The sequence below is a fragment of the Pieris brassicae genome, chromosome 7 (genome assembly GCF_905147105.1).
Source record: "Pieris brassicae chromosome 7, ilPieBrab1.1, whole genome shotgun sequence".
NCBI classification, from domain to species: domain Eukaryota; kingdom Metazoa; phylum Arthropoda; class Insecta; order Lepidoptera; family Pieridae; genus Pieris; species Pieris brassicae.
The window spans coordinates 89,912-103,723 of record NC_059671.1 but is presented as its reverse complement, the minus strand read 5'-3'; the positions used below and the strand labels follow the sequence as shown (position 1 = coordinate 103,723).

General features: G+C 41.3%; 2 protein-coding genes across 3 annotated transcripts; one reads left to right on the top strand and one right to left on the bottom strand.

Annotated features, from left to right (window-relative positions):
* Positions 1-4,029: 4,029 nt before the first annotated feature.
* Positions 4,030-6,068, top strand: LOC123712417 (double-strand break repair protein MRE11). The gene has a single exon (XM_045665498.1). The coding sequence runs from the start codon at positions 4,119-4,121 to the stop codon at positions 5,994-5,996; it is 1,878 nt and encodes a 625-aa protein (XP_045521454.1). The 5' UTR covers positions 4,030-4,118; the 3' UTR covers positions 5,997-6,068.
* Positions 6,069-7,243: 1,175 nt separating this feature from the next.
* On the bottom strand, positions 7,244-12,737 carry LOC123712384. Of its 2 annotated transcripts, none has more exons than XM_045665435.1 (6): positions 12,532-12,737; positions 12,366-12,449; positions 9,823-10,341; positions 9,616-9,742; positions 8,485-8,551; positions 7,244-8,401 (listed from the first exon to the last, which is right to left on the bottom strand). In XM_045665435.1, exons 2-6 carry the CDS (start codon positions 12,444-12,446, stop codon positions 8,197-8,199), a joined length of 999 nt encoding a protein of 332 aa, XP_045521391.1. In that variant the 5' UTR covers positions 12,447-12,449; positions 12,532-12,737; the 3' UTR covers positions 7,244-8,196. The 2 variants fall into 2 exon arrangements, with proteins under 2 accessions (XP_045521391.1, XP_045521393.1); XM_045665437.1 differs by having other exon boundaries at positions 9,634-9,742.
* Between the last annotated feature and the right edge of the window lie 1,075 nt (positions 12,738-13,812).

Here is a 13,812-nt window from a genome sequence, read left to right as displayed (position 1 = left end):
GCGAAGAAATGCGCACCACCATGCAGTTTCAAGCCCATAAATCAGTCGGAAAACTAAAAGTAACGCTGGCCGCGGCGGGAACCGGCGTTACCGAATCATCACACCGCCTTTTCGTTACCGACAGGGTAACGAAACTTACCTTTTTGGTCGACACAGGAGCCAATATCTCCGTGCTACCAAAGACAAAAGGCTCACGTGAAAAACCACTGCCATTTCAACTCTACGCCGCCAACAACACGGTCATTCCAACATACGGAGAGAAGTCACTCCAACTTGATCTTAACCTCCGAAGACCATACACATGGAAATTCGTCGTAGCAGATGTGTCTAAGGCAATCCTGGGAGCAGATTTCTTGCAGCACCACCACCTCATTGTCGATGTCAAAAACCGAAGATTGATCGACGGGAAAACAAAGCTGGTAACAAACGCTCAACTCAGTACTGCAGACATACCTACAGTTCGTAGTATTGACATTGAGCAAAATTACCACAGCATTCTAGCAGATTTCCCAGGCACAACCAGAATCACTTCAATGAAGCTTAGTCCCAAACATTCCGTTGAACACTTCATTGAAACAAATGGACCGCCCCTTCACTGCAAGCCACGCCCCATTGCACCGCATCGTTATGAAATGGTCAGGAAGGAATTCCAAAACATGATCGATCAAGGGTTATGCAGACCAAGCAAAAGCCCTTGGGCATCACCTCTTCACGTCGTGCCAAAGAAGAATGGAGACCTACGCGTGTGTGGCGATTACCGAAGGCTGAACGCCATAACCAAGCCCGATCGGTATCCCATACCACGTATACGTGACTTCACATACCAACTCGCAGGGAAGAAAATTTTCTCCACACTCGACCTCAATCGCGCGTACCAACAACTGCCAGTCAGCGAGCAAGATGTGGAGAAAACCGCCATCATCACACCTTTTGGTCTTTTCGAGTTTCCGCGCATGTGTCCTGGTCTAAAGAACGCCGGACAGACTTTCCAACGCTTTATTCACGAAGTACTGCGCGAACTCAACTTCGTATTCCCTTTCGTTGATGATCTACTCATAGCATCAATCGACGAGGAAGAGCACCGAAAACATCTACGCATCGTATTACAGCGACTAGAAGAATACGGCATCACCATCAACCCATCAAAATGTGTTTTCGGCCAGCCAACTGTTAAATTCCTCGGTCACCAAGTCACAGCGGAAGGAATACAGCCACCCCAAGAGAAGGTACAAGCTATTACAGACTTTCCAAAACCACAAACCGTAGAAGAACTACGACGTTTTCTCGGTATGATAAACTTTTACCGTGAAAATATCAAAGATGCCGCCACCATACAAGCGCCTTTAAATACCTACCTGCACAACGTCAAGAAGCGTGACAAAACTAAGATCGACTGGACCACTGAATCAACGCAAGCTTATGAAGCATGTAAAGAGAGCATAAAAAACGCCGCTTTACTTGCTCATCCGTCTTACCAGGCGACACTTGCTATATTCAGCGACGCTAGCGACAAAACAGCTGGTGCCGCACTCAACCAATTTATCAACAACTCATGGCAACCACTCGGCTATTTCTCGAAGAAATTCACCGACGCACAGACTCGCTACAGTACCTACGATCGAGAGCTACTCGCCATCTACATGGCTGTCAAACATTTCCGCAAAATGTTCGAGGGACGAGAAATAATAATATTCACTGACCACAAGCCGCTAACTTTCGCTTACACAAAAACAAATACAAACAGCGAATCACCGAGACGCACCCGACAGCTACTTTATATCAGCGAATTTACCACTGATATACGCCACGTCAGTGGATCTCAAAATGCAGCCGCAGATGCATTATCACGTGTCGAAGCAATCACCTGTCCATCGCCGATTGACTACAATCTACTTGCAGAAGCTCAAGAACGCGATAGCGATACCATTAAAGCACTCAGTCTACAGAGCAACTTATGTTTCAAGAAAGTCAACCTGCCCGTCTCAAATATCAAATTACACTGCGAAACTTCAACCTCACAGTTACGTCCGTACCTACCAGAAGAATACCGACGTACCGCATTCAACGCAGTACATAACGTTAGCCACCCTGGAATCAAGACTACGAGAAAATTAATTACGCAACGTTACTTTTGGCCCTCAATGAACGCAGACGTCGGCAAGTGGGCAAAAGTATGCCTACAGTGTCAGCGCGCCAAAATACAACGCCACACATCAAGTCGATTATCAATTTTTTCACCAACCGAACGATTCGAACACGTTCACATTGATATCGTTGGTCCGCTACCTACCGCGGCCAGCGGTCATCGATACCTCGTGACAATGATCGACAGAGCAACAAGATGGCCCGAAGCATACCCATTATGCGAAATATCAGCTGAAGACGTCGCCAAAGCGGTATACGAAGGTTGGATTTCCCGTTTCGGTTGTCCTGTAACAATAACAACGGACCAAGGACGCCAATTTGAAAGCAGAGTATTTGCATCTCTTTCTCGCTTACTAGGAATCGAAAAAACGCGTACAACTTCATACCACGCACAGTGTAACGGTATCATCGAACGATGGCACCGTGTCCTTAAAGCCGCATTAAAAGCAAGACTACAGACCGCAAGAAGCTGGATCAACGAGCTCCCAACCGTCCTACTCGGATTACGCGCCGCTATGCGAAGTGACACCGGCGTAAGCGCCGCTCAGCTTACCTACGGTTGCAACATACGCTTACCCGGTGATTTGTTATCAACGACCTGCAATGACGTCATCATAGACTCTGGCTACATCGATCAGCTGCGCGACGCAATACGTAACCTGCAACCAATGCCGAGTCAACCACACAGCAACACAAAACCCATATTCGTTCACCGCGACCTGCAAACATGTGAATACGTATTCGTACGCATAGACGCCGTAAAGAAGCCATTACAAGCACCTTACGACGGACCCTATCGCGTGCTGAAACGAGACAGTAAGATATTCACGCTGCAGTTACCTAACCGTGAAATGAATATCTCTATCGACAGACTCAAACCTGCCTACACTATCACCGAGCAAGATGTGCCTACTGATACAACAACGAGTACCTACAACAAGCAAATCACATCAAGTGCGAACGAACTACATGAACCATCAAATAGCCTGAAACATCAAAATGACAACACCCTGAAACATCAAGATGACAACAACCTCAAACAACAAGACACTGGGAACACCTCAGTACCTACAAGAACAACTCGCCGAGGCCGCGTTATACGCCTGCCGGTACGCTTCGCTAGAGGGGGAATCCTGTAGGTGATTAGTACGTGTCGTCATGAAACAATAATTCGTTCTGAAAAGAACAGTTAATTGCGTTACCGTTAGGACAACTTTTTGCCGCGCCTCGATTTTATTGTCTACGCACCCTTCGCATCTTGGTACCACATGTTTACCACTAGTGGCCAGGTAGGATAATTTTTGTATATAAATCTACAGTTTTTAAAAATTAAACACATTCCACATTCCATCTTCACCTCTTCTCAACGAATTATTAGGTAGTTTTATTTTAACCAAATAAGGACCAAATCAACATAAACCAAAACTACCCTAAATCTTCATCACGCGGAAAAGTTAAGCGAATATCTGTGGTTAATATATCTTAATTTTCCATTGAGGATTTTGACTCCGATAACCGAAATTTCAGGAATATTACCTGTGACCACGACTGAGTTTTTACAAAATACATTAATGCACTATCACGAAGATGTGATAAAAATGAATACATAATACCATCCTGACCGGGAGATGAATCTTTAATACGTAAAAGTACACCTTTTCATGTAATGAAAAAGGAGTTAAGAGGAAGAGTCATCTAACAAAGACGATACCAATAGATTGTAGATCGATTCAGCAACGGACATTATTGAATTTTGATGGTGTTAAATATGATGTATTAAATTGGCCCTACTTTATTTTTTACCAAATTTGTACCTATACTTAGTCTGTGGTGTTTACACAAATATGCATTGTGCGTAAATACTTAAATAGTCTGTGAGTGTTTATATTTTTCGTTTATAATATATTTGCCTCCTAATCGTGTAATCAAGAATAATATAAAAGTAAATAAAAATCTAATATTTACTAAGCGTCATGGTGCAAAATGATAATTCCTGGTCCCCAGAGGATACATTACGAGTTTTAATAGCGTCTGACATTCATTTAGGTTATCACGAAAACGACGCTATAAGAGGTGAAGATAGTTTTACATCGTTTGAAGAAGTACTTTCTTTAGCTGTTCAGTATGATGCTGATTTTATACTTCTTGGTGGAGACCTTTTCGATCAAGCTAAGCCTTCACCAAGTTGTATGTATAAATGCACACAAATAATTCGAAAGTATTGCTTAGGTGATAAGCCGATAAATATTGAGGTTTTGTCTGATCAATTACAAAATTTCTCACGCAACATAAATTATGAAGACCCAAATCTTAATGTGTCCTATCCAATTCTCTCAATTCATGGTAATCATGATGATCCAGTTGGTCAAGGGAGTATAAGCTCTCTGGATATACTTTCAATTACAGGTTTAGTTAATTATTTTGGTAAATGGACAGATTATACAAAAGTTAAAATTTCACCAGTTTTAATACAAAAAGGAGAATCTAAGTTATCTTTGTATGGCTTAAGTCACTTAAAGGACCAACGTTTAGCTCGATTGTTTGCTGAAAAAAAGGTGGAAATTGAGCTTATGGAAGATAGCTCTGATTGGTTCAATATCCTAGTCCTTCATCAGAATAGAGCTGATAGAGGCCCCAATAATTACATTTCAGAAGGAGTTCTACCAAAATTTTTAGATCTTGTGATATGGGGGCATGAACACGATAGTCAAGTATTCCCTATCAAAGATATAAAAAAGACTGATAGTGATAGTGGGTTTTTTGTTATTCAACCCGGTAGCACAGTGGCTACCTCATTAGCAGCTGGTGAAGCTTTGCCCAAGCATTGTGCATTACTACAACTCCACAAAAAAGAATACATTGTTACACCCCTACCTTTAAAGACTGTGCGACCATTCATTTTTAAGACTGTAGTTTTATCTGAAGAAAATTTAGGGGATGGTGATGTGAATGAGACAGAAAAAGTACAACATTTTTTAAAAATTAAAGTCAATGATGCTATAGAAGAAGCTGATAAACAAAGAAGTGGGGATCCAAGGCAGCCAACACTACCACTCATAAGGTTAAGTGTCTTCTATGAGAGAGATGGACAAGATTTTAACCGTATCAGATTCGGACAAAACTTTAACGGTCTCATTGCCAATCCTAATGATGTTCTCATTATGAAAAAGGAGAAAAAAATACGTGATAGGAAGGAACAGAGAGCTGATGATGATAATAAAGTTCACATAGAAATTGCCGCCGCGGAAGCACCCGATGTGGAGTCTCTTGTGAGCTCATACTATGCCGCACAAACTCCTGAGAAGCAACTTTCAGTATTATCCGTGAGAGCCATCACTGAAGCGGTTCGAGACTTTACACTGAAGCGCGACGACGAAGTGTTCCGTCGTGTACTCGACGCACATCGCCGACGGTGTGTCGAGTCTTTGCTAGAATCTACGGCGGAAACCGAAGATGAGATAAACGAGCGGATGCGCATGTGTAAAGAAGTGTTAGACGCGGCCGACTCCGACCAATTAAAGAGTCTCATCGACGCCGCGAACGCCAAGGAGGTTGCAAAACGTAAAGATGAAAGGCAATTAGTAGTGTTGTTAAAGCGAGAACCCATAACGGTGTCCAGTGATGATGAAAATGCTCCTCTCTCGCGGGGTAAAGGCCGCGGGGCGCGCGGCGGGCGCGGCCGCGCCAGGGGTGCCAGAGGCCGCGGCTCACCTGCGCCTGCCCCAACGCCGGAGCGTCGCACGCCCAAGCGATCTGCCGCACAGAAGACTTCCTCTTGGCTCCAGACTATCACCAGCGACAGAGCACTACGTCGCCGTAAGGATTCCTCGGAAATTGAAATATCCGACTAGCTAGATATTATTGATAACAAAAAAAAATATAATTAAAACTACACAACTGTGGAATATTTAATTCAATAAACGAATTACATATTATAAATGCTTTTATTATTTCATTGAGTTAGAAATAATAAGTATATACCTAAGTAACACTGAAAATGTTTAGAAAATGAAAACGCCTTAATGTAGAAAGTTGCCAATACTTTTTATTGTTCTTCGAAGTAATCTCCGTTCCTCTCTACACATCGTCGCATTCGATGGAACTACTGAGAAAAGCAGTGGGCCCACTCTTCCTTAGGGGTCTCTTCTATAGCATTTTCGTACGGTTTCACCGCATCTTCAGGGCTCGTAAAGCGAATACCTCGAATTTTATCTTTAGTTCTTGGGCATAAATGAAATTCGCAGGCCGCCAGTTCAGGACTGTATGGCGGATGACTCATTATCTCTACACCTAGTCAAATATTTAACAATCCGTTTTGCGGAGTGCGCTGAGGCATTGTCGTGGTGATGGAGGATACTGCTTCGAGGGCGCTGCTGTCAATTTTTTTCCAAAACAAGCAAACAGCGATTGACATACCTGTCTGCAGTAACTGGGCTTCCATCTTCTAGCACAACTGTCGCGAAATGACTTTTTCGACCAAAGAATGAGGCAATCTTCTTTTTCCTTGACTTCTTCCTTTCCCTTAGGTGGCCGAACCTCGAAAGAAAACACCCACTGATTGTCTTTTGGTTTCGGGTTCGTAGCAATATATCCAGCTTTCATTAACTGTGACGATGTCAAAGACAGCATTTGAGTCACCGCCGTTGAACTTATCTAAAATTTGGCGACACCAGTCCATGCAAAAATATTCTCGCAGTAGGTTAGGTTATTATTATATATTATTATTATTCGTTAGGTTCATTATAACAAGAGTTTAAGATTTCCCGCCAATTCACAAAAACAAATGACAAATGAATGCAATATACTACATAAGGACACCAAAGAGTTCTAGAATCGGAATTCAAAAAAGTTTTCATTAGTAATTGGTTCTAACTGGCCAGTTCTAAACATTTTCAGTGCTACCCACGCATTTTAAGATATAGTTTCACTGAATTTTTTCGAACAAGGATAGGTGGTAAAAATTTGATACAAAACATCCAATTCACACTAAAGTGTGAGGAAAGGTCACAGATTTGTCCTTTCACTACTTCCCTCTCCCCATCCCCCTAGAAATAAAAGGCGATGAATTAATGAAATATGTTTAATTTCTATTGGAGATAGTTTATACTTTTTCAAAATATCGCTTGAACAAAGCCGTAAAAGCAAAATCGTATTTTTTAGGAAACATAAAAGAAGGTACTTATCATTACTATATTACTACTAAATACACAATATATACAAATATATATCAAAACATCATTTTTTTTCCTATTTGACGATTTAAACATTGTTGTTATGTATTTAGTGTCAATAAGTAGTAAAAAAATAACTAAGTGTATTACAATAATTAATCTAATTAGACCGAAGAGCGGTTACGATTGTTTGACTGGTCGAACATAATTACGGACGACGGTATGATGAATGTCTAGAACGTAAAAATGTATTACCGCTCTTTTTGTTTTTAAACTGTCTGTCTATCAGCTTTTATGACTATTCTGTAGAACAACAATAAAATTAATCAAACGAGCATTATTAACATTGTGCATAACATAATTTCCATAGACTGAGGACACCCTCGCGTTCGTTATAAGCAAAGTATTTTGTAAAAATACTGAAAAAAAATTAAGTCCATAACGAGAACACATTGAAACAGTCGTAATAGTGCTTCACGACTTTGTTTCCTGTGGCGAGCGATACAACATCGTTTTTGTAATTGCGCATCTCTCGGAATAGGAAAAACTTCCCTATCGCGTAGTGTGAAAGTCGTGAGTTTTTCGCTCCTCCCAAGATCTGCGGGCCAATTGATATCGAAAATACGTTTGGAGTAACTGACACTGACGTTTGTAATAATTATTATTATTATATTAATTAATCAGAATTACGTCGTCGTGACGTGTCGCATTTGCAATGCAAAGTATTTGATAAAAATAATAACGAACACCTTATAAAATAAATTAGCGAACGGCTCACGTCTAAACTTCTCCAAGAATCGACTATCGACCGTTCGGGGGCCGATGGATACACTTCGAGAGCATCGCTCTCGATGGGCACGCGTCGGAAGGATCCGGCCGCTTAGCAGCCGAGCAGAGTGTCGTCGGGCGAGCGGTGGGCGAGGGCGCGACGCACGTAGCGCAGGGCGGCGGCGTGGGCCTCCTTCGGGCCCTGCGCGGCCACCGCCACCTCCGGCGCGGACGGCGACACTCGCACCACGCTCAGGCCGCCGACCGTCTCGCTGGCCACGCCCAGCCCCAGCTTGGCGCACAGCGTCTGCAGCGCACTGTCGCACAAGTTTAAGACCGATTTCAGTTCGGGTCTAGTTAAATGTGACCGAACGACGCGAACGTGGAGCGAAAGCGATACCTGACAGGGTCCTCGTCCTCGGTGATGGCCGCCATCGCCTCTCGCCCCGAAGCCGCTTTGTCCGCGTCTGAAGTGAGAATACGATGAGACTTGGGATAAAAAGGATGCAAACTTTCCCGGCAGAGTGGTGGATCTCAAATTCGTGTATGAATTTTTCGTTTTAATATGAATTATGAATTGATTATACTCGATTCGCCTCGGCTCACTCCACACGAGCATCTCGAAACCGAAATAGTACCGTAAAACGTGTTTACCCATTTCTGAAAGTGCTATTCATAAATCTTGATTTCACATATTTGACGAGAGTTTCCGTTAATGGCAGTGTCAAATAAGCGTCCCTGTGGAGCCGATCTGGAAGAGCTACGCGATGAGGTCGAAGAATTAACAAAGAAACGAGTCGGAGTCACGCCCCGCTCTCTTCGGCTTTAAGTCACCAGGCGAGCGTACCTAAGCCGAGAGCAGCAATATCTCCAAAAGTTCTCTGGCAACTCGTCGACCTCGATCACCGAAGTCGAAACGTCGAGTTGCGTAAGTAGTGTAATAAATTCCGTTTACCTGCGCCTAATGCGTGTTGAGTGTGACACCATCGGAAATTGACTGACTTAAAGTTTATTAAAATTTGAATTAGATCCTCCGAAATAATCCTCTAGTCGATAGCTCCTACTACTACTTCCCTAAGAAAGAGAAAGAGCAATAGAAGCTGGCAATTCGCTCCGAGCCTTGACCCGATCTCTCACGTGAGAGATTGTCCTTAACAGTTACAACTAATTCGATAGCACGTCAAAACAATACCCACACCGATTAACCTACAGAAAAACCATTAAAAACATATATTTATATACTTACCTTAATCTTATAACTAACAACATAGCGAGCAACTCTCGTGAAGTCGGCCAGTGTACGAACGAATAGGTCTATCCTAGTAATTCTGTTGTGTTGTATTGGCATCCACGTTGTGGATTGTGCGCAATTTTGTCCAAAATTGTCCAAAAGTTTAGGCGGAAGCCTCAGGTTTCTACTCGGTGGATAATATCCAGATTATGGATCCACATCGTGCAGAGGCCTAACTACAATATCGACTAAGTGAAGAAACCCCGGTACCCGGCACCCGTGCGACCGGCCGGTACCCACCTAAGTGCCTCAACAGACCTAAGTGGTATTCGCTGATCTTCTGGTCGAGAGGCGGGCGAAACGTCGACGCCGTCTCCTCCACGTAGCGCTCCATGGCTCTCTCGTGCGCCCGATTGAGCGCGTCCTCCTGCGAACCGAGAATCACGTTCATTTGATCGGCAGATTTAGCGCACCGGACGCGCCCTCGGCTCCGCCGGTGGCGTGTACCTCCACGAAGTCCTCGGTGAGGCGGGCCAGATGCAGCCGCAGGTACTTGTAGAGGTGCTCGGCGGCGAGCTGCTTGGCCGCCTTCTTCGTGGAGGCGGCGGCGCGACGCTCGTGGCCTCCGAGCTTCACGGCCACCGTGAAGAGCCGACAGTGCGGAGGGCCCGCGTCGCCGACCACTTCGTAGGCGGGACATCCCGCGTGATACTGCTCGCACAGCTCCTTCAGCAGCGCGACGTAGCTGCGCGTGTCCACCGAGACTCCGCTCGCCGCCGCGCCGTCGCTCGAGGTGGAAGGCAGCGCTCGCGTGTGCGCGGGCTCGACGGGGTCGTCGGCGAGGCCGGGCGGATCGGGCGGGCGGGCGTAGGGCGGCGGCACGGCATCTCCGCGCGCGTACATCTCGGCCAGCATCCGCTTCGCCGCTTCCTGTTTCGCTTCTTTCTTGGAGCGAGCGCGAGCTGTCACCGTCAAGCCGCTGCTCTTGCACCTATATTCGAAAGTCGCTTGGTGTTGAGGTCCACACTGAAAAGTGGTTATTTCCAGTTTAAAACAAACTATATTGTTTTAGAACATTTTACAATCTCTTTATTAGTTTTGGAAAAAAACTGGAATCGTGATCTACCGTTCATAGTAGAGGAAAAACATCAGACGAGACAAACTTGATTTTCAAAATCAAATGAAAAGAAACTAAATTTGACGAGGTGAACAATGCTCTCTCTTCGAATGTCCATTGGTTTAGTATGAATAACCTTCCGCTTGATGCAAAAAAACCAATTAAAAATGATGAGGAATTGAACCTGGGATGATACCACTGTATTTCTTGGAATTACCACCATGTTTCAAAACTTCAGTGGTCCCCTCATATCAAAGGATTGGCGAAGACTTAGCTGTGCAGCTTATGCGGTTGTTCGGAATACATAATTTCAATTTAATAATTTTTGATGATGGAACACGCTTTCAAGCAAGACGTAATATTGCCAGACAGCGGACGCGGTGTTATGGTTGTTTAAGTGATCACCTGGCAGGCAGAACAGTGCCAAGTGTCACGACCATGCAAACAATGTAATGGCAATCATCACATTATACTTTGCGGCAATGTAAATGGTTCACCTCATCAGCTGCACCGACACGGGAGTTTGTTGAAGCCATTCACAATACAGGATCAGGGTGATCCCAAATATTTTTTCTCGGCTGATCGTCACATTTATTAGTTGAGTCAATGTTGAAATTTACTCGGGTTACGATAGACACATTTTTAATTTGATGTATACTTTTTGTTAATTATAATTGATAATAGCTACGTCCACTATTTAGAATTGTATAGTGAGTGTTTAGTGCGATTTTGAGAACTATCGTGTGGCAAGGTATTTGCATCAGTCTAACCTCTCGTTGATCCCAAACTAATAGAATTTCGCCAAATCCTTACGGCTGATAACATTGTGTGCCTTTCTTCCTGGTAAGAAGATATTGTAACGAGGTATGTACTCTGGACTTATTATTCTAGTATAAGATTGTGTATTGACGGCCACCGAACCGTTCTTTGTGGTACAGCGGTCAAAAAGATTCGCTTACTAACTGATGTTAATACAGCAACAGCAGCAACTATTTTCATTCTGCAGAAGAGAGCTATTCATGTAATCAATAATTTAAAAAGTTTCCTATGTCTCTGAGAGATAAGCTTCTTGAGAAAACAGATACTTTTCTTTCTTTCTGCCTTTAAATAAATTTAAGAAATGCATTAATTATTATTGTATCGTTGATAAAAAGGCCCAGGACTAGTGCTAGACTAGAATAAATTTGCGATATTTGTTTTAAAATAAGTGTTGTTTGCCATTTTGTATGATGATTTGCCATTTAATATGTATATATTTTTAAAGTGTAATGAGAGATTTTACCCTGGCTTTTTCTCTCAGCGTACACCCTGTGTCTCCTTTGGCGCTGAGAAGGGTGGTAGTATGTCTGCCATACAAATTTAATGACATGGAGTAATACCTATATCTTATATTCCATAATAAACATATTTTATTTTATTTATTTTAGACTTGTATGATTATCATAGGATATAAAAGTAAAAAAAATAAGTGCATTATAGCCTACTGAATTAACTTTCATTTATTTATACTAAAATTAATTTTGAGCTATTTTGTTTTGCTTTAAAAGTCAACTACAAAGTCACTGTGTAAATTAGAGGTGCTCTATACTGACTAGTGTGGAATGAACACACACATTTATTTACCTATAACACAGAGTATCTACTCACCTAAAACCAAAGAAAATTTCATTATTTCTGAACTCAAGTTAAGTTTAGGATTTAGTCTATTTCATAATAAAATATTGGTAATTGTTACCAACATGTGTACAATTAAATCAGTATCTTACTATACTATGGAGTCAAATCTGATTTCATATTTTGTAGATAAGATTGCATTTATAATTTGTAATTTCAATACATTTTAGAAAACAAATTCAGCATTTTCAAATGCTGATCTATATTTTTTATTTTTGAAGTAGTTACCGTTACGAGTGAAGATATATTAGATGCCTACCTGCCCTATACACTCATATTCAGGAACCTCTCCAGCCTTCATCATCATCTCCTGAAGTACTGAAATGGCTGTTTTCATCATTTTCTGTAAATTAATATGAAAATAAATAATAATTTCATATAATATTACCAAAACCTTTCAATGTAAGACATAAACAAATGATAACCTTTTAAACTCAATAGTAGGATCTCTTATTAATCGTCGAAAAGAAATTTCTTTATGACTAAATACCCAAAAGGTTTATTTTTATTTTAGTATATATTTATAGATGAGTAAAAGTATAATTATTATATATGTATTATTGTGGGATTAAGTATTAGCCATCCTAATTCCTAATTAACTCTATGTCAGTGATGCCAACTTGATCAGATTGTTTTCCCTAGGACCACCACCTATACCACTGAGTCTGAAATCGTTTAAAAACCCCTAAAGTATTTGTTATACACTTGGTTTGACTAGAAATTTCAAATTTGCATTAAAAATTTCAAATTTACATTTAAATACAATTTCGATCTTGGCATATTTTCATATTTCAGCTTTTTGATATTTTAGTTATATACGCTTGGAGTTTATATTTGGTATAATTTGTTGGTGGGGTTCTATATACATTTATACATTTTATATAATATAAATGCTTTTTTTAAGGAAAAGAGTGAGACGAGAAATGTATTTTGTTTGTTAACCACCTAAAAATCCCCCAGATATCTCGATTCTCCCTAAATTTTGGGGAATATCTATTTGCCCCAAGTTGGCATCTCTGTTTCAAATAAGCATTAAATCATCGGCCATGACACTAAAATCACAGGGTATATTTTAGTGTATTAACACTTCATACATGTGTAATTTTATTAAATTAATGTTATTAAGCACCGTTTGTACCGTTGATGGCAGCAATAGGAGGTTAAAAAAATTCTAAGTTTATATAATGCACTCTGTGGTTTTAACTGTCATTACCGATGGCATCATTCAGTCATTTACTTTCCCTGCTGTCCTTAACTAATTTAAATTTTCGTGTTCTCTTACTATTTCATAAATTTCGTATAATTTTACACTGGACTCGAGATCTCTTTTACGTTATACCTTGGACAAATTGGACTTGGAAAAAGAATACCACTAATAGTATAGGATCCCGATATAAAACGACCTTCACCGAGATGTTTATTTGATGAAACGTATTTTATATTCAATTTAATATGTCAATAAATATATTGCATATGGGTTATCTAACAAATTTCAGTCCATGATATGATTAATTAATAATAATAAAAAATTGTTTTTTTTTATTTATTTCAAACATTTCGCCGGATTGATTATAAGACAAATTCTATACCAATCGAAAGTCTGAGTATACGCTAGGAGTTCTGAAGAAGCTGGAAATAAAGTTCCGATGGTGCAACATGGACATCATCCATCATCAGTAATGGTCTAAGTTGGGTGTGTCCTATTA

Coding starts and splice junctions, on each gene's coding strand:
- LOC123712384 (XM_045665435.1), bottom strand. CDS start 12,446: ATGATGAAAACAGCCATTTCAGTACTTCAGGAGATGATGATGAAGGCT. Junction 9,743..9,822: donor TCACCGAGGACTTCGTGGAG/GTACACGCCACC, acceptor CTCGGTTCGCAG/GAGGACGCGCTCAATCGGGC. Junction 8,552..9,615: donor AGGTCTGTTGAGGCACTTAG/GTGGGTACCGGC, acceptor TTCTCACTTCAG/ACGCGGACAAAGCGGCTTCG.
- LOC123712417 (XM_045665498.1), top strand. CDS start 4,119: ATGGTGCAAAATGATAATTCCTGGTCCCCAGAGGATACATTACGAGTT.